Raw genomic sequence first — 21,653 nt, 5'->3', positions numbered from 1 at the left:
AATAATGATGCTATTTGGCAATGATAGCTGTTGCCTAAAACATAGTTAATGTTTACACATTTAGATCCCAATTAACTTATTTTGGTCCTCAGATTTTGAGATTTTACAAATGGCTAGTTAAAGTAACAAAGTACAGTTAAGTCACAGTTATACTGTAAATAACTAATTACTTTTAAATTGTATCTATAAAGCCAGAACAATGACTAGGAACTACATTTTCAGATTATAGCAGTTAGACACTTGGGGAATTATAAACTTTGAAATAAAGCCCTAAAAGTGACACTCATTGATACCTTTATAACAAGTTATTAATATAGTGGTTTTTAAATATAGGAAAAATTACTTGAATCAGAAAGGCAAAGGAAACAATTGACAGAAGAACTCCAGAATGTGAAACAAGTAAGTGATGTATTGCATACATGAGTTTTGTGTATATACGTAAACATGTAAGGTATAATTCTAAAACAGTGATGTTGTATAATATCCCAGTGCTTACAGATGTGAATAATATAGTATAAAATATCATAGATCTTAAAAGCAGTCACTTTCAGAGGCAGTACCTGTGCTGAAGTCCTGCTACTATTGCTCAAAGAAATCGCTTTCAAAAACAGATGACTACAGACTGAAATGATCAATTTCATTGCCTTTCATTCTTTTTCCTTTTTCTTTTCTTTTTCCCTTTACTTTTATTCTGTTATACCTCATTCTGTTAAAAAAAACAATGAAACAAGAAAAGAGTTCAAGACAGAACATTTTTTACTTTTATTTTATAATGAAAAGTAAACATTTATTTTCACTCTGCATTATTCTTCAAGGAATTTTAGGTAACTTACAGCAAAACAAATGCAAAGGAATTATCATGAAATAGATATAGAAATAACAAACAAATATTAGTAAGAGTAGGAAATGAAGAGAACATTGGTAGAACTCAGTACAGTCACCTGATTTTCAATGTTTCAATGTTTCTCCCCAACATTATCCCCCCAGAAAACATAAAATTGACAAAGAGAGCAAGTAAAACCATACAGGAGACCCATACCTTCAATATGTGGCAGAAAACACCATAACCTTCAAAGTACATATAAATAGCATGAAGAATTCCATCAAATTCCTGCAGCTTGTCTGCTGCTGAAACGTGGGATACAAAAAGCAGAGGAGGTAAGCCTTAAATGACTCTGAAAAAGAATAAGGAAAAACAAACCAATTAAATGAACTACAAATAAAGTCACCTCCGGAAAGAAAAAAATGCAACAGTTGATGCCAAAATACTGAATATAGGTCAGGATTTGGTGGTTCTAGGACTTGACAAAGGGTGTGCAACCGGAAGTGTCAGCCTTGGAGAATTATTTCTTCTGGGGAAGAATCAAGTAAATAGAGATGGAGTGGTGCCCTTGGAAACTAGACAATGAAGGGAAAGAAGAAAGTACAAGGGGAAAATTAAGGATCCTCCAGAAATTAGAAATGAGTAAGACCTAAGAGACCTCTCCATCTACCCACAAGACCATCAACATGTTTCATGAAAGAAACTGCACAGAAGAGGGCGCCATTGAACTAAGAAGGCTTCCTATAAAAGAAAAAAGAATGGGATAAACATTGTTCCATTGTTACAAAACAACTGTAAAAGTCAGATACTATGAATTAAAGCATTCCTTCTGCTGAAGATTCTCCAAAACAGTCCACCCACAAAGCTGAAGAAAACTGTTAACACAATAGTTCAAACTCAATTCAGTAGTCTCAAATTGGTGCTAAGAAAAAATGCTTCAAATAAGAAATAAAAAGCAATTAAGAATAGAAATTGATAAACAATAGGAAGAAGTACAATGAGAGTGGATAAAATTCGGGAAAGAAATAGAAGGAAAAGACAAACTCATATGAGAAATGAAAACTAAATTACAAGTTGCCCAAGAAAGAATATAGCCAAATGAAAAGGCATTGAAGACCAGAAAAATAACCAAGAAAATGAGTGAAATAAAGAAGCAACAGAGTTTCTTGAAGAAGTAAAACCAAACAGCTATTGCTGTTTATATTTAGAATTTGTAATCCAAGAAAACTTTCCAGAAATAAAAGAAGACATGAATGTGTTATTGGGAATAAGGAAATTTGACCTGGAATGATTAGCTCTAGGACATATCCAACACTAAAGCTATTAGACTTTAAAGATTGAGAAAAAAAATGCACAGTGCCTTCAAGTGGAAAGATCAAATAATATACAAAGGCAGTAAAAGTAGACTAGCATCAGCCTTCTTAACACAACATGCAAAGTAAGGCAATAGTGAAACAACATTTCAAGAAGCTAAAAGAAATGTAAACCAAAAATATTGTATATGGCCAAGCTGACTTTCAGATATCAAGGCCATAGGAAAACAGTTTGGAATGTGTCAGTATTAAGAAAATACTATACACATGTAGTATTATTGAGGAATCTAGGAAAGGATGAGTGTCATCCAGCTAAAAAAATTTCTGGAATAATTTTATCAAGAGTTTCCAAAGAATAAGCATTTCATATGTTTTCTTTATAGCTGAGACTAAAATGAGAATGAGTTCACAGGTAAAAAAATTATATATATATATATATATATATATATATATATACACACACATATATATATATATATATGTAAACACTACATGTCTGACAAAAATCAAAAGATGCAATTTACTTTTAAAATAAGAGGATAAAGTATTTTTAAAAAGTGGAGAATATGATCATCCTGTTGTATAAGTAAAGTGTAGTAGTTAATGAATATCATTTAAAACTGACATAGTTAAAGAGAAGGTAAAACTAGAGGGAGTTTCAGGAACTGCCAAAAGTAGTAATACAAAGCTAACCTACAGAATGAAAATACAAGCCTTCCTAAGTACCGAAAGAATTTTTTTTAGAAAGCAAAAGGAACACACACAAAAAAATAAGTGCTAGAACATGGGAATATTTGTGTAAGAAAAAAATGAATCTCAACCTCCACCTCATATCATACTCGAACTAACTCTGAGTGGATAATGGATCTAAACAAAGAAGTAAAATGATTACATTCTTGAAGAAACTTTTATGACCTTGGATTAAGCAAACTTATCAAAGTTTGTGTGTAAAATTATTAAATTTTACTATATGTAAATTCTGCCTCAACAAACTTTTTTTTCTTTAAACTATGCTAATACCATCTTTCACCCATCAGATTAGCAAAACTTCAAAAGCTTAACAGTACGCTGTTGGTGAGGCACAGGCATTCTCAAACATCACTGGTGTGAATGCAAATTGGAATACCACTGTGAAGGAGAATTTGGCAATACTAACAAATCTATGTATCATTTACTTTTCAACCTGGCAGTCTCACATCTGGGAATTTAGATATGGCTCGAATAATGTTAAAATACATACATATGTATGGTATCCATTGTTGTCTTATTTATAATTAGAAAATATTGCAAACCACCTTAATCTCTATGCAGAGGCATTGATTGAAGAAACTATGGTCCATCCATACAAAAAATGTTATGCTACAGCAGGGAAGTATAAGGAAGGTCTCCCTTAAATAATCTGGAGTGATTTCCAGGAAATATTATCAAATAAAAAAAAGTACAGTGCTGTCTTTTATAAAAGAATTTAAAATAATATGTTTATTTATACAAAAGAAACCAAAGGGAGGATAAACTACCCAGCAGCAGTGAAATTAATTTTCTACAGCTTGTAGACAGAGTGCAAATAAAATGCAAGAGGGAGTGACACCTCTCTGAGAATACCTTCTTCCATAATTTTTACTTTTGGGTGCATGTTAATATTCTACACATTCAAAAATATGTAAAGAAATCAGTAAAGATAAGGAAGGGAAAATGAACTTAAAACTACAAGCAAATTGAAGCATGAATCCATTTGTATTTCAAATGAGTATCATATACACATAAAGGAAAATAATAACCATTCAAGAAACTTAAGAGTGCAGTATTTATGTACAATGTTTGACAGGATGGGGTTGATTTGGAAAACAGTTACAAACAAATCCTAAACTCTTTTTAGCATATTTTTTTGTTTTAGTGGTATGGGTATAGCAACTGAATTTTAGATGTATTATATATGTCATTTTACATATAGTGTTAGCAAATGTATTGCTTATTGTTGAGTGCCAGAATTTCAGTGAAAAAACATAGACATACAAGACAGAATAAAGTCAAGAAGTCCTGTGGGATAGACTTGGAAGTATCATTGTGAATGTATGATTTCTAAAATATATATGTGTATATGCAAACAAATGTATATATACTTCCCTAGCTCTGTCACCTGAAAGAGCTGAAAAGCATGCACCCTAACAGCAATGAGCATGTAGCATATATAAGTGCCCAGATACCATTCCACACCACTCTAAGGAACCCAAGTCCTTAGAGAAATGACTGATTTTAGGGATGCAGGAGGGTAATAAAAGATAAACTTGGAACATCTCAATTTGCCAGAAAATAAGGAAGTACTCAAAATAATAGGGGCATGTCACAAGGAACAATCTTGGAGGGGCTCATAATGGCCAAATCTAGAAGAATATTAGCACCACAATAATTAAATACAGTAGTGAATTATAAGCCATTAAAATAGTAATTCATTAATTCATAACATGAGCAAATAGATTAATTAATTAATAGGGAGAAAGGAGGACTCTTACTTATTAGACTGTTGAGTGATGACTGCTAACTGTGGAGAAGCTGCCAGGTTTGGGAAGTAAGCATTTTGTGTCTCTTTTCTTATAGACTGAATCAGGTTAGAATCATCAGATGCTAAATCTAGGGGGAAATTTCTTTGAAGAGCAAAATATTTACATGTTTATGTAGTTTTAAAGTAGTCTCTACAAACTACTAAATAATTGCTAGGGAAAATAATCATACAATGGTGAAATCAGACACTATCTTGTGAGTGCTAAAAATTGATATCATTTATGAAGAACACAAGAACATTGTGTGACTCCAAACATGGTACTTGCCAAGGACACAGCATTCACTATGTAGTATTCTGACTGAGAATGTGTATCCTGAGTCTAGACATAAGGAAGCATCAGGCAAACCCAAAATATGAGGTATTTTTAAAAAAGAGTGTATAGAGATTCTGGAGATTACAGATGATAGCATGAGAGGTGAGCAGAGGCCTCCTCCGAAAACCACGTATTATATGAAAATCTAGTTAATACAACTAATCCTGAAAGAGCAGCAGGAAAGAAGGCTGCACCAGACTGCATACAATTGGAGAAAAGAACATACCTCATGGAACAGGGTAACGTACCACAGCTGTGATCTGGCACGACCCAAGCCTTTCCCCCACCCCAGCTCAAGGGTGGGAAGAAGAGAAACGGAGAGGGGAGGGGGTAGAAGCCTAGGACTGCTGAACACACAGCCCTGGAGATCTGCTCTGGGAGCATAAATTTACATTGCATAGTGCTCTGAAGATGAGTAGGGTTAGAAAGCTGAGACAGGCAGAATATGTGGAGAGACTGGGATTCCAGCTGCTTGTGGAAAACAGGGATCCACATCCAGCTGGTCTGGGACAAAAGAAAGGCGGGCAGTCTGAGAGGCTTCCTAACATCAAGAGGGCTACTAAAAGGGTAAGAGCTTGCTGCTCAGGAGAAAGGAAAAGTGGATAAAGTTGTCCAGGCACACACTGCTCAGCATATTGGGAACTTTCAGGAGCTTCAGGCACTCCATCCCCCCAGATGGCTACACATCTCTGAGGCCCGGCACCACTGATATGCAGCCTGCTGTGACTTCTTACTGGCCAGCACCAGCTCACAACCAGCAGCCCCTGCCCTGGCATCAGGCCCGCCAGACGGAGGCCCTGCCTACAGCAGCTGCAAATGCAAAGCATAGAGGCTTACACCGGTGCACTCAGCTTACTGGTTCTGGCAGTGGAGTCAGACACAGCAGCTGGGAAGCAGGAAATAGAACTTTCTTCCTGCCAGGCACCAGCACTACTCCCCTGTGACCTCCAATATCGCTCCAGAGAGCAGAGCTTCTGAGCACTAGACAGAGCCACATACAAATATGAAACATCAAAGGAAACTGATTCAAACCAAAATTCCACAAACACCAGAAAAAGCGTCAAGTGAAACTGAACTCATCAATCTTCCTGAAAGAGACGTCAAAATAAAAATCATAAACATGCTCATGGAGGTATAGAAATATATTCACGAACTCAGGGAAGAATTTAGGACTGATGTTCAATCATTAAGGATTACGTTATCTGAAATGAAACATACAATGGAGGGATTTAAAAGCAGATTAGATGTAGTAGAGGAGATGGTAAATGGAATAGAAATTAGAGAACAGGAATACAAAGAAGCTGAGGCATAGAGAGAAAAAAGGATCTCTAGGAATGAAAGAATGTTGAGAGAACTGTGTGACCAATACAAAACAGAACAATATTCACACTATTAGAGTACCAGAAGAAGAAGACAGAGAAAAGGGGTAGAAAATGTCTTTGAGGAGGTAATTGCTGAAAACTTCCCCATTCTGGGGAAGGAGATAATCTATCAGGCCATGGAAGTGCACAGATCTCCCAACACAAGGGACCCAAGGAAGACAACACCAAGGCATATAATAATTAAAATGGCAAAGATCAAGGATAAGGACAGAGAATTAAAAGCAGCCAGAGAGATAAAGAAGATAACATACAAAGGAAAACCCATCAGGCTATCATCAGACTTCTCAACAGAAACCTTACAGGCCAGAAGGGAGTGGCATGATATATTTAATGAAATGAAACAGAAGGGCCTTGAACCAAGAATACTCTCTATCTGGCAAGGTTATCATTTAAATTTGAAGGAGGGATTAAATAATTTCCAGATAAGCAAAAGCTGAGAGAATTTACCTCCCACAAACCATCTCTACACTGTATTTTGGAGGGACTGCTATACATGAAAGTGTTCCTAAGGCTAAATACTGTCACCAGAGGAAATAAAACCACGGCAAAGAAAATAGAACAATTAATTACTAAGCAGATGCAAAATCAAATCAACTACCCCCAAAGTCAGTCAAGGGATAGATGAAGAGTACAGAATATGACACCTAACATATAAAGAATGGAGGAGTAAGAAACAGAAGCAAAAAAAAAAAAAAAAAGAACCTTTAGATTGTGTTGGTAATAGCATACTGAGTGAGTTAAATTAGACTAAGGAAATTATCCTTGAAGCTTTGGTAACCATGAATCTAAAGCCTGCAGTGGCGATAAGTACATACCTATTGGTAATCACCCTAAATATAAATGGTCTGAGTGCACCAATCAAGACATAGAGTCATTGAGTGGATAAAAAAACAAGATCCATCTATTTGCTGCTTACAAGAGACTCACTTCAAACCCAAAGACATACACAGACTAAAAGTGAAGGATGGAAAAAGATAATCTCATGCAGCTAATAGGGAGGAAAAAAGCAGGCGTTGCAGTACTTGTATCAGACAAAATAGACTTCAAAACAAATAAAGTCACAAGAGACAAACAAGGACATTACATAATGATAAAGAGGTCAATCCAACAAGAGGATATAACCATTATAAATATCTATGCACCCAACACAGGAGCACCTACATATGTGAAACAAATACTAACAGAATTAAAAGAGGAAATATAATGCAATGCATTCATTCTGGGAGACTTCAACACACCACTCACTCTGAAGGACAGATCAACCAGACTGAAAATAAGTAAGGAGACAAAGGCACTGAACAGTGCATTTGGACCTAACAGACATCTACAAAACACTCCATCCAAAAGCAGAAGGATACACATTCTTCTTAAGTGCACATGGAACATTTTCTAGAATAGATCATATACTAGGCCAATAAAAAGCCTCAGTAAATTAAAAAAGATTGTAATTGTACCAGCCAGCTTCTCAGACCACAAAGGTATGAACCTAGAAATAAATTACATAAATGAAAAAGCACACAAATACATGGAGGCTTCACAACATGCTCCTAAATAATCAATGGAAAAATAACCAAATAAAAAACAGATGAAGCAATATATGGAGACAAATGACAAAAATATCTCAACACTGCAAAATCTGAGATGCAGTGAAGGCTGTGCTAAGAGGAAAGTATATTGCAATACAGGCCTACCTCAAGAAAGAAGAACAATCCTATATGAAATGTCTAAACTGACAATTAATGAAACTAGGAAAAGAAGAACAAATGAGGCCCAAAGTCAGTAGAAGGAGAGACATAATAAAGATCAAAGCAGAAATAAAATTGAGAAGAATAAAACAATAGAAAGAATTAATGAAAGCAAGAGTTGGTTCTTCAAGAAAAAAAACAAAATAGATAAACCCCTAGTCAGACTTATCAGAAAAAAAAGTCTACACACATAAACAGAAACAGAAATGAGACAGGAAAAATCACTAAAGACACCACAGAAACACGAAGAATTTATGAGAGAATATTATGAAAAATGATATGTTAACAAACTGGATAACCTAGAAGAAATGGACAACTTTCTAGAAAAATACAAACTTCCAAGGCTGACACAGGAAGAAACAGAAAATCTGAACAGACCAATTACCAGCAATGAAATTGAATTGGTAATCAAAAAACTACCTAAGAACAAAAGTCCTAGACAGATTAGATTGCCTCACCACTGAAATTTATCAAACATTTAGTGAAAATCTAATACCCATCCTCCTTAAAGTTTTCCAATAGCAAAAAAGGAGGGAATGCTTCCAAACTCATTCTATAAGGCCAGCATCACTCTAAATACCAAACCAGGCAAAGACACCACAAAAAAAGAAAATTACAGAACAATATCCCAGATGAGCATAGACGCAAAAATACTCAACAAAGTCTTAGCAAACTGAATTCAAAAATACATCAAAAAGATCATCCATCATGATCAAGTGGGATTCATTCCAGTGATACAAGGATGGTACAATACTTAAAAATCTATGAGCATCATCCACCACACCAACAAAAAGAACAAAAATCACATGATCCATCTCCATAGATGCTGATATTGTCAAAATGGCCATCCTACCTAAAGCAATCTACAGATTCAGTGCTATCCCTATCAAAATACCAACAACATTCTTCAACAAACTAGAGCAAATAGTTCTAAAATTCATATGTAAGCACAAAAGACCCTGAATAGCCAAAGCAATCCTGAGAAAGAAGAATAAATCTGTGGGGATTATGCTCCCTGACTTCAAGCTCTACTACAAAGCCACAGTAATGAAGACAATTTGGTACTGGTGTAAGAACAGACCCATAGATCAATGGAACAGACTAGAGAACCTAGATATAAACCCAAGCATATATGGTCAATTAATATACAGTAAAGGAGCCATGGATATACAGTGGGGAAATGACAGCCTCTTCAACAACAGGTGTTGACAAAACTGGGCAGCTACATGCAAGAGATTGAAACTGAATTACTATCTAACTCCATACACAAAAGTAGACTTGAAATAGACCTGAATGTAAGTAATTAAACCATAAAACTCTTAAGGAAAACATAGGCAAAAATCTCTTGAATATAAACATGAGCCAATTTTTCCTGAACACATCTCCTCGGGCAAAGGAAACAAAGCAAAAAATGAACAAATGGGACTACATCAATCTAAAAAGCTTCTGTACAGCAAATGACACCATCAGTAGAACAAAAAGGCATCCTACAGTGTGGAAGAATATATTTTCATAAACAACATGTCTGATAAGGGGTTAACATCAAAAACCTATAAAGAATTCACATGCTTTAACCCCCAAAAAGTAAATAACCTGATTTAAAAATTGGCAGAGGATCTGAACAGACAGTTCTCCAAAGAAGAAATTCAGATGGCCAACAAGCTCATGAAAAGATGCTCCACATCACTAATAATCAGGGAAATGCAAATTAGAACCACAGTGAGAGATCACCTCACACCAGTTAGGATGGCCAACATCAAAAAGACAAGGAACAACAAATGCTGGTGAGGATGTGAAGAAAAGGATACCCTCCTACACTGCTAGTGGAAATGTAAATCAGTTCAACCATTGTGGAAAGCAATATGGAGGTTCCTCAAAAAACTAAAAATAGAAATACCATTTGACCCAGGAATTCCATTCCTAGGAATGCACCTCAAGAAAACAAGATCCCATATTCAAAAAGACATATGCACCCCTATGTTTATTGCAGCACTATTTACAATAGCCAAGAAATGGAAGCAACCCAAGTGTCCATCAGTAGATGAATGGATAAAGAAGATGTGGTCCATATACACAATGGAATATTATTCAGCCATAAGAAGAAAACAAATCCTACCATTTGCCACAACATGGATGGAGCTGGAGAGTACTATGCTCAGTGAAATTAACCAGGTGGAGAAAGACAAGTACCAAATGATTTCACTCATTTTTAGAGTGTAGCAACAAAGCAAAACTGAAGGAACAAACCAGCAACAGACTCAGTCTCTAAGAAGGAACTAGTAGGTACACAGGAAAGGGAGTAGGGAGGGGCAGTGGGGAGGGAGGGAGAAGGGGATTAAGGGGCACAATGATCAGCACGTATAATGTAAGGGGGTCATGGGGAAGACAGTATAGCACAGAGAAGACAAGTAGTGATTCTATACCATCTTAATACACTGATGGACAGTGACTGCAGTGTGCTGTGGGGGGAGTGTTGATAATATGGGTGAATGTAGTAACCACATTGTTGCTTGTGTGAAACCTTTATAAGATTGTATATCAATGATGCCTTAATATAAAGAAGTAGAAAGTATTTGCAGTGTGTGCAATTGGGGGGATGTGGAAAGAAGGGGTTGTGTTCTTCAAAAATGTTAATACCATTAAATAAAAAAAGGAAGAAAGGCAGTAAACTGTTACAGATTAAAATAAGCTAAAGAGACATGAAAACTAAATAAAATAGCCTAGACAGGTACACTAGAATGGGGAAAATGCTGTAAAGGATATTATTGAGTCAGTTGACAAAATTCGAATACAGATGAAAGATTAAAGTATTAAATCAGTTTCCTAAATTTGATAAGTGTACTATGGTAATGTAAGAGAATATCCTTATACTTATGAAATACTGAAGTTTTTAGGAGTAAAGAGCCATGATATACACAACTTAGCCTCAGAAGGCTAAGAAAAACATAGTATGTGTGTATATTTACATATGTGTGTGTGTTTTATATATGTGCCTATGTGTGTGTATATGTGTGTGCATACTTGTGAGAGAGATTGAGAATATGCAAAATCTAACTGCCTTATAAATCCAACAATTTATAAATATCATTGGCTTAGAAGAATACTTTGTTTTGCACTCATGAACACGTTGGCAAAAGGCTGAATCTGGATAATTAGGTAAATCTGGGCGTGAGGGGCATGAGGATGATCTTTGTCCTGCTTGTATTCTTACAATTCTGTACATTTGAAATTATTTCCAAGTAAAAAGTGTTTAAAAGTTTTCTATTTTTGGCCAATTTGGGGTCCCCATTTTATTAAGTATTTTTGTACTTTGGTTGATATGCCTTTTTAGTTCTTTTAATTCCGTATCTTCAATATCTGCATCAGTATATATGGCAGGCCTTTTTTCTTTTAGAGTTTCTTTACATAGTGGAAGTAGACATCTATACATCAGTTTTTGCTTGTAGAATAAATTACAGTGTGTGGTTTCTTCCTACATTTAATTAAAATTTTCTTCTAAATGCTTGGGACTTTAAGCTTTAGAATATCAAGTATACTTGACAAAATAAGTATTTTAAGGGCAGGTTAAAACGTGAACCTAAAGAAAAATAACAGTTTTGCTTTCTTTTTCTAGCAATACCTTCATTTCCCACATGAGGCCCTCCTGTATTTATTTCTCTGAATGTGTTAGTTTCTGTTACTAAGGAAGGTCAGAGCTGTATGAATAAATATTCTAAGACTAATCGGTGTCAGAATTTAATAAGATTCAGTAGGAAGAAATGGGATATAAAAAAGAACAGGAAAATCTTGTATTATCAATGGTGACTTGACATAAACAATATATAGTATATAATGGGCTTTATTGTTAGACTGTGTAGGTTTATACCCTGTTCCTGCTTGCTTTTGACCTTGGGCACACTACTTCACCTTTCTAAGCCTTTGTTTCCTCACGTATGAAAGGAATTTGATAATAGCATCCCTGACAAGAGTGTTAGCGTTGTAAGTACTAGGAAACACACATGGTACAAATGTACATAGCACATTGTAAGCAGTCAACAAATATTAACTATTATCATCATTATTATAAACAATAGAAGAAATATTAGGTGCTGAAAAAAAGGTGGAAATTATTTGTTTTAACCATTTGATTTAGAGGAGAAACACCTAATTCTGGCAAAAGAATAAGGAGACTTTTAATAGAGAAGGTAACACATGAACTAAGCCAGACATAAAAGGGGAGAGCATTCCAGGCAGAGAACACAGCATCAAAATCATGGTATCAAAGAAAAAGTCTTGTCTTTAGAGTCAAAATGGGCCATCTTTTGTACACTAACATCACTATTTATTATTTGTTAATTTTTGTGTCTTCATGTCTAAAAATATGATAATATTGGTCTTATAATTTGTTCATAGGACTTGAGAGTTTAAGAACTTAAAACTGTCAAGAATGTAGTAGATTCCTAAAAAATAATAAATATTTTTTTGTATTCCTTTATCATTATCATCATCATTCTCATTATTAAAAGCCAAGGCACCTGAGGGAACCATGGGCGGATGAAAGTGTTAGGAAATGACATTTAGATGGGAATGTTGGGACCGAAGCATTTAGGCGCATGGATAACAATCTAAGACTTTAGACAGTGTACTGCCACTGAAGATATTTGACAAGGGAAAAAAATTAACGAGCTCCATTTGTGCTCTGACCCCTCTTTCTTCATGTCTCATATCTAATTTGTTGGCCATACTTTTAAAAAACTGCATAATTTTACCACTTTTCACCACTTCCATCAGTGGTCTAAGTGACCATCATCTACCTGTGTTGTAATTAAGCTTCCTACCAGATCATTCTGCTTTTATCCTTGCTTCACCCCCATACCATCTAATCTGAACACAGCAGCCAGAAACATTCTTGTAAAACTTCACTCAGAGTAAAAGCCCAAGTCCTATGAGTGGTAGCCTACAAGTAAATGGTAAAGCCTATGAGAGCCTACTTGATTAGCAGTCATATTCCCCCATCCCCACACATTCCTCTTTGATGACCCCACCTCTTACGACTACTGTACCCCTCCTCCTCCCCTTCTTGTACCATCATCACCCCAATACCATACCAACCCTCACTGTGTGTGACAAGTTTTTTGATATTACTGATTGCTTTCTTGTATGTTACATACTTGTATTTTTACCTTTATATCTCCCAACTAGAGGGTAAGCTTCATGAGGACAGCTATCTTTAATTTGTTCTCTGATTTATATTACTAATATAATATTAATAACTGACACAGAGTAGGTACTCAATAAACATTTGGTGATGAAGGGATGAATGAAGACTGTCTATATTTTAAGATTAATCTCTTATAGTGGTTTTGGAAATCACTGAAGATTAGATAAGAGACTTTTGTAATAGTCTGGACCAACACTGTCCAATAGAAATATAATGAAAGCCACCTATGTAGTATTAATTTTCTAGCAGTTGTGTTTTTTAAAAAGTAAGAAGGAACAGGTTAAATTATTTTAAATGTATTTTATTTAGCCTAATATATCTAAATTATGATCATTTTAACTTGCAGTAATATTAAAAATCTATTGAGATATTTTTACATTCTTTATTCATACTGTATCTTTGAAGTCCAGTATTACTTTATACATATAGCATGTAATGTTTGGTACACTAAATTTCCATTGGAAATATTGGAGTTCTTTAAGATAATACATGTCTGAAGTATGAATTAGATAGTGTCTTCTTTATCACATGGGTTACCTAAAGCTGAAGAAAGATACTTACAGTTTTTCAAATTTTCAGTCAGTTGATCACTGATATTGTTAGAAAGTTCTTATAATCTATAGACATTTGTTTTGTGGCTTAATGGAAAATCTTTCTTTTTTTGTGAAGTATCTCTTCTAGCCTTTTATCATAACTGAAATTACCTTCTCAATCTAAAATGGGTTTACTCTGTTGTGCAAAAATCTAAGCCATTTTATAGCTGACCAAAGTTACAAATATTGAACATTTACTTCTAATTACATTATCTTAATTGACTGTTAAGAGAAAACTTAACAGATTCACCATGCAGTTTGCAAACATGTGTCCTAATATTGTTCACTTTTTATGTTCTATATTTTTTTACAACAGCTTTGTAAATTGCAATTGGATTCATCATATAATCTGCAATATACTTTCTTTTAGAGAGTATCTTAAATGATGCAGTGATTAAAGTGAAATAGAGTTCCACTGAAACAAAAAAATTTGTAGGATGGAAAAATATTTACAAGTTCTTAAATTGAAGTACAAACTAATTAAAATTAGATTAAGTTAAAAATTCAGTTCTCCAGTTAACTAACCATACATTTAAGTACTCAACTATATTTTTAAGCCACACATGGCTAATGGCTACCACAATGGACAGTGGAGATATAGAACTCCACTTCTTTGCTGCTCAAAAAGTGGTCCAGAGCCATCAGTATCAGTAACACTTGAAACTTAGAAATGAACAGTCTCAGTCACCGTCCCAGACTGACAGAACCAGAATCTTTATTTAACAAATCCTCAGGTGATTCTATACACCTTAGAATTTGAGAAGCACTTCTCCAAATAATAAGCAATGAGGATTTAATAAGGATTGAGTAATTGCATGGTCTGTGTAAAAGATACTATGAAAGTAAAGTCAGCCAGACTTAACAAGGATAGAGTGTACAGTAATAGAGAAGTCAAGGCTTTGTAATTTGATGATTGAGAGGCTGTAATGATACAAATAACAAAATAGGATAAATGAAATTGAGAGTAAAGATGTTTTAATTCATAGTATTATTTAATGTATATTTTCCAATATTAGCAAAAAAAATTAAATAATATGTATAAGTTTGTGTATAAAAACACATGCATACATACTAGCATAGTGATTCATTTCAGAAACACACACTTGCAGTAAAATATATGCTATCCAAAATCAACCCTAAAACTGTCCATTTTTAAGTATATTGACCATGCCTACCATTCAGCTTCTCTTATGTATGTAGAATGATACTATTGTTTAAGAGGATTTTAGTGATACTGACTAATTGTTAATGAAAGAGTTCCTGTGCTCTGGTGAACATACTTAAATTCTTCCAAGGATTAATTTTGTTTTAATTAGCAAGAGTTTTTTAAAATTATAAATACAGAGTGTATATAACGTTTCTCTTAAAAACTTTTAAAAACCAGAAATTTTGAGTTGTATGAAATTTGGCAAAGTTTCTTTCCTTTTGTTAGTATTCTTTTGAAAATCTTGACATGAAATCAGTTCAGTACTAAAAATTACATCATATAAATCCTTTAAATACTTAGGTAATCTAATTATTTAAACACTACTAGATTGCTTTTCAATTTGTTTTACAATGATAGTTACCAGTTGCTTCCAGAAGAAGAAGACAGCACAATTTGATATCCTTTGTTCACTCACTTACAAACTTTTAATTGAATTATTATGAGATAGTGACCTGATTGTAAAAACAGAATAATCTTCCCTTTTGAAGGTACATTAGCTATCTTAAATTACAGAAATTAATTTGCCTTCGTTGAGTGTAGTAACTCTCCCCCCAAAAAACAATGAACAACTAAAAGAGAAAGAAAAGGGGAGAATGGGGAAAAGGAAGGGAAAGGAAGAAAAGAAATAAGTAAAAAGGAAAGAACAAGATGTGAATGGATCCTTTTTACTGGAAGATTCAGGTACGTTGTCTTTTCCAACCAAGGATAGCTACCAGAACACTTAACTGTTTTGTCAAGAACTGGCTGTACTGTTCTCTAAAATCTAAGTATTTTTGATGTTGTCATGCCTTACAGAATAACCCAGCCTTACTGTCTAAAATCATGAGCATAATTTCCCATGAAATTTTACTTCTTCTTATTTTTCCTTCAAGTTCTAACAACTTTTAACAGGCATGGGCCATTCTTCTAGCAACTTCCTTTGATCAACAACTTTCTAAAACCTACTCATATACTTAAGTTGTTTTCAAGTTTCTTTCAGGATAGTGTTATGACCTAAGGCAGCAAAGAATTGGTGAACAGTCCAAAGCCAAAATATTTATCTTGTCTGAACCAGTCTTTGCTCTAAAGAAATGTGGAAAATTGTTCATTTGGCAACTTCTCCAGGTTCACATAAGCCCCGTTGTAGTTGGCCTCACCTGTGCAAAGGCTGGGCTGAATGCTTGAGGAGAGAAGAAGTCCTGAGGCAGAAATACAAGGTGAAATTGGCACAGGATTCTCTGTGGACCATTGAGGTTGAACATGAACTTATTTACAGGTGGTGCACCCGACATGTGACCGATGTTTCAGTACTTTTACTTCAAATATATCTCTAAAATGAACACTGTTGGGTTATTACTAAAGAAGTTTTCACATTTTCACACTTTTAGAGGTTGTGTATTTCTTAAAAAAACAGTAAAGCCTGTAATTCTTAGAATTGGTATGAATTCCCATGCCCTTTTTTATTCGTTTTTAGTGATCTGAACTTCTTACATTATTTCACTCCAGCACTAGCAGATATTCTAACATGCCAGTCTCCTTAGAGGGAAAAAGAAGGAAAAGTACATATATTTGACTTGTTAGTTTATCGTAAAAGGGGATTGAAGTAAAATGTTTCTATGTTTCCATTTCAGATGGTTACTTGTGACCCCAAATTATCAAGTTTGATTTTCTGTTCAAAACCCTCTTTACAAGGATCCTTCATGCTACCCTTTAAAGCCATAGTCACCTCCTTCCAGCTCCCTAGTACCTGGCAGCCAACCACTTCCTTTGCCCTAATGCCTGGCAACCACTAATCTAGTCTCCATCTCTATAAATCTGTCATTTCAAGAATGTTATATAAATGTTATCATACAGTATGTCACTTTTGAAGATTGGCTTTTTTCACTCAGCATAATTCCCTTGGGACCTGTCTAGATTTTGCTTATATCTACAGTGTCTTCATTTTTATTGCCTATTGCATATACAACTGGTGAACTCTTATTAAGGTTGGTGGATTTTACCAATGAAGCTTCCTAGTTGTGATATTCTGTGGTAACAAAAGATACAACTGTTGCAGAAGGCTTCATGATAAGTACAGGGAACCTCTCTGTATTATTTCTTACAACCCTGTAATCTATAATTATCTTTCAGTGATTTTTTAAAAGCCAAAAAGAAAAAAAAACTGAGAAAATAAGTTATAAAGCTCTGATAATTACAGACAGAAATCTGAGTGGAGAAACTTACTGAACAAACTTGGTTGGATTTAATTATTTTTCAACATTAATTCCCTTTTTGTGAATCAAAAATTGACCTTGTATTCTCCAACATTAGAGTTTGCCCAAGAAACTGCCCAAGTTAAAGACAGCTTGCTTGGCAAAGGAGCACAAGGACAGCCCACTTGGCGTTCCTGTCTGCACACACACCAGCCATATCCAGTGACTCACTGGAGGTGAATGTAACATTCTAAGCAAGCATTGGCAAACAGAGATGTCTATTTCAGAATCCCCATTTCCAAATAGTTGTTTCTTTTTAATGTAGAAAAATTCTGACCATTTAAAAAATTCCTGGAGAAATTTTATCCTGTTGCTATTACACAACCCATTTTAATTGTGTAAGATTAATTAAAATCATGGGAATTTCATGTTGGAGGAATTTGGAAGTGATCTTACTCTTTACAGAAATCTTCCAGTTCATTTGACTACAGTATTTTCTGTAGTTGGTTGGCTTAGTTAGAAATGATGTTAGGGTTCTGGGTTCCCTGCTGTGAGCCTCTAATTTTCTGGCTATCGGGGACCACATTCAGCACTCTTTCATCAACTGTTTCACACATACCTCTAGTAACTTATAAAGGAGACTTGGCAAGGGAACTTTAAAAACATTTATTAAATCTCATTTTTTATGGATGGGCTGTGAAATCTAGTCATTATTTACAAGGAGCTCTCAGTCCAACAAGAGAAAGAGAAATAGGGTAAAACCATCACTTCTTGGAAAGCATTTCAGAACAGTTGTCAGAGGGATGTTTGTATACCAAAGTACACATTACCCCCTATAATTTTCCTTATGTAACTAAAAACAAACAAGTACAGATCTCTAAAATTCAATCGGTCAATTGCTAAGAGAGCACCTTTCAGGGAGTATTTTAAACATTTTTTACAAGATGCCAAACATTTTATGTTCCTTAGTGTTAGAGCAATATATATTAATTTGGCTGACAAACTAGTAAATTTTACCCAAGGAGGAAGTAGTGATAAGGCAGCTGATACTATAAAATTCTTATCTTGGCAGTTTACTATGTAAGAAACACTTTCAGTACTTTTACTTCAATATGGGACTCATGACATTGTGTTAAGTAATTTATTCACAAACTGTTTTAGAATTAAAAACAAGACTTCTCTAGTCATACCTAACCCTACATAAATAAATTACCTTCTTTGAAAAATACTGTAGTTTGATTCTGTGTTACCATGTAAGATACCAAAGATCATGGATGACCATGGGTTCTGAATTAGATTGTGAATTCCATCATGTTTCTTCAGTATTGAAGGCAGCATGTTTCCTGGTATGAAACTGACTTTAAGTGTCACTCACTCCTGGCCATATGCCCTTTATGTTATCTAAATCCCTTTCCTACCTGAGCTTTTTCCTTTTCACTTCTTTTGTATTCTTAATCAAGAACTATTTTTCTCTTTTCCCCAATTCATTTTATAAGCTCCCTTTACATTGTAATTATTAACCCTACTTCTATGAAATCTTTCATAAATATTTTCTCCTATATACAAATTACCTTTCTAATTTTTCCGAAGTTTTTAAACACAGGTGTTTTTGTGTTGTCAAATCTTTTTCTTTGTGATTTTTTTCTTTTTCATAACTTTTGAAAAGTCCATTCCTTGCCAGATTTCTCATGCATATTAACCTAGTCTTCCCCCTATGTCTGCCTTCATTTAACCCACCTAAGAAATTACTTTGTGTTGTATGGTATGAGATGAGGGGCTACACTTTACTTTTTTCCCCCAAATAGTTTGTTGTTGCAACTATTCATTGTTTCATGGTATCTCCATTCCCATAGGTTGAATTCCTGTTTAATCTAGGGTCTGTTTAGGACTATCCGATCTTTCCAATTGCTTTGTTAGTAAATATTTATTGAGTGAATGGATGTTGTATCTAATTCTTTGTTCAGAACCAACCCTTCTAACTCTATATAGGCCTTAATCCTTGGGCCGGTGTCCCACCTTGTTTCATTCTTTCTTGTTGTTCTTGCTGTTTTCAGAATTTGCTTACTAGTTCTCACTGATTTTTTTTTTCCTTCCAAAGCAACTTAAGAATTTTATTTATAATTTAGAGCTTATTATATCTAGATTCATATTTAGAACTGTTAGTCAGTTTCCTCCAAAACAAAGTTTTATATATCTAATTCCAATTGAATTAAAATCTTAAAATTATATTTGAAAGGAATACATTTCAGTTTTGAAGCCAGATCTTCCTTAAATTCCAAACTTCAAAGTTTAAATGTTTAATAACTGAAAAAGTAGCCTTTGAGCTGTGCTAAGTTTTGCTGAACAAGGTTTAAATTCTGATTATGAAAGGAAATTCCCAATACTATAAATATTCCCTTTTGGTACATTTGTAACCATAATTAGAGATGTGGGAAAAAATTTTTTTCTTTTATGCCAACCTTCACTCAGCCAGAAAATACACATTCAGGGTTAAATATATTGTCAAAACTGTGTTTTAACTAACTTTATATTGTAAACAAGTTCACATGGTAAAATTTATCAGATAAAATGGACTTGTGTATCTGTCTTTGATTAGGGACTTCTGTTTATAAACAAGATTGAAAATTGTTTCTTTGATTTTCTTTGATGTTCAGAGTCAGAACTCAATTTTGCACCTTTTAGAGAATGAGGCAGCTGCAGGTAAAAAAGTTGACAGCTCTTGGGAGGGTTAATTAGAGCTAATTATAATTTGATTGACCTGCTTTTCCTCCAAAAAGCTTAACCAAATCTTCCTTTGCAATGTGAGGGTTTTGCTTTTTCATACAAACTAAAGAAAAATCCTTATTTCTTGGATTTTACATGTATCTATTATTTTTACACACTTTACAAAGAAGTGTCACAACAAAAATAGAATCAGGGATGTGAGTGGGGTTGGAAAGGGCCTTCAAGATTATGTAGTCCTTGAAAGAGCATGTATTATATTAACTTATGATGGAAAATTGTGATTTTTAAGGAAATATAAACTAGTGTGCACAATTTTTAAATATTTAAATTTTTTAATCTGTTTAATGAAAAATCAAAGAACAAAATTGTCAAACACAATAAAGAGTAACTGTCCTTTTCAACCTTGGTATTTTCTTCATTCCACTTAGTTCTGGTATGATTTCGTTTGCTTGATAAATACTATAAAGCGATTGTTGTTTAATTTATATATAAAGAGAATATAATGAAATAATTTGTTTTTCATTATGTGGTGTTTTTCATAGCATGTTTTATGGTTGTTACTGCAACTATTTAAAAGGAATATAGTTCTAATATTCCCACAAAATTAAAACCTTTTATGAAGAATTTTCCTATGAAAGCTTATACCTAATAAAGTTCTCTAAGGTGATTATTATATATGAAGAACAAAATAGTCATTTTCACTGATTTTTAACTCAGTTATCTCTCATATTTATGGTAAGTGAGCATTTGTTTCATAATAGATAAGGTCTTATTCTCAGACAACTTGTGTTCTAATTTGGGCAGTCAAGACCCTATGACTTTATAAAGTTAGGAAGTAAAATATTAACATATTAAAGACAGTTTAAGATAGTCTATGATTAATTAAAGACAACAGATATTATAAAAGATATAACAGATAAAAGAGAGAAAATCATTGTAAACTGAACTGGTCTGGAGAGATTAGAAAAGGTTAAATCTGAAGTGAATTTTGAAGGATAGGTGGGAACTGGATGAAGGGAAAAGAAGAGAAGTGTGGAAGGAATAATATGCTGAAAAGCTTCTTGGATATGGGAGAGTTTAGTCTGGGAAATTTGGTAAGTTAATGTATTTGGATATGGTAATCATGGAAGAGAGTTGAATGTGCTAGCACTGCAAAGATTGATTTAGAACAATAGTGGAGAGCCTTTTATATGGAGATTGAGGATGTGTTTCATCATGTACCATATACTTAGGTTTGTTACCTAAGCAATATTGTACCTGGTTACCTTAGGTTTGTTACCAGGTTGTTTTAAGTTTGTTACCTAAGGTTACCTCAGGTTTGTTACCTAGGCAATATTTTAGTAAAATCAATCCTTCAGAAAAATGCAGAGTACATTATAGTGAAGAACACAGCAGGTGGGGTGATCACTTAGAGGATTTTCATAGTACTTAACCATGACATGATAAAGACATAAATCAGTAATGAGGTGGTAAGAATGAAAATTATGGAATGACTGCAAATATATCATAAATGAAGACACTGCAGTGCTTAATAACTGGTTAGGTATGGAGGTCAAGTAGTGGGCTAGATACATGCCTGGAGAAGGAGTAAGGAAAGGGAGGAAAGAGCACATAGCAGAGAT

At 34.2% G+C, this 21,653-nt stretch overlaps 1 protein-coding gene across 8 annotated transcripts in view; it reads left to right on the top strand.

The window, feature by feature from the left end:
* STXBP4 (syntaxin binding protein 4) overlaps nt 1-21,653 on the top strand; it is a 174,895-nt gene that overhangs the window by 70,515 nt on the left and 82,727 nt on the right. For 7 of the 8 annotated variants that reach the window (XR_012130687.1, XM_073235410.1, XM_073235411.1 and 4 more), the window contains one exon: nt 334-399. The exons of the other annotated variant lie outside the window; for it this stretch is intronic. Coding sequence is in view for 6 of the 7 variants with exons in the window: in XM_073235410.1 (XP_073091511.1) it covers nt 334-399 (66 nt within the window). In the remaining variant the exon portion in view is untranslated. The remainder of the gene's footprint in view (nt 1-333; nt 400-21,653) is intronic. 8 annotated transcript variants of the gene reach the window in all.

This window comes from Manis javanica, chromosome 4 (genome assembly GCF_040802235.1).
Source record: "Manis javanica isolate MJ-LG chromosome 4, MJ_LKY, whole genome shotgun sequence".
Classification (NCBI taxonomy): domain Eukaryota; kingdom Metazoa; phylum Chordata; class Mammalia; order Pholidota; family Manidae; genus Manis; species Manis javanica.
Note: the sequence above shows the minus strand (reverse complement) of the source record. Positions and strands in the feature narration are given on the sequence as shown.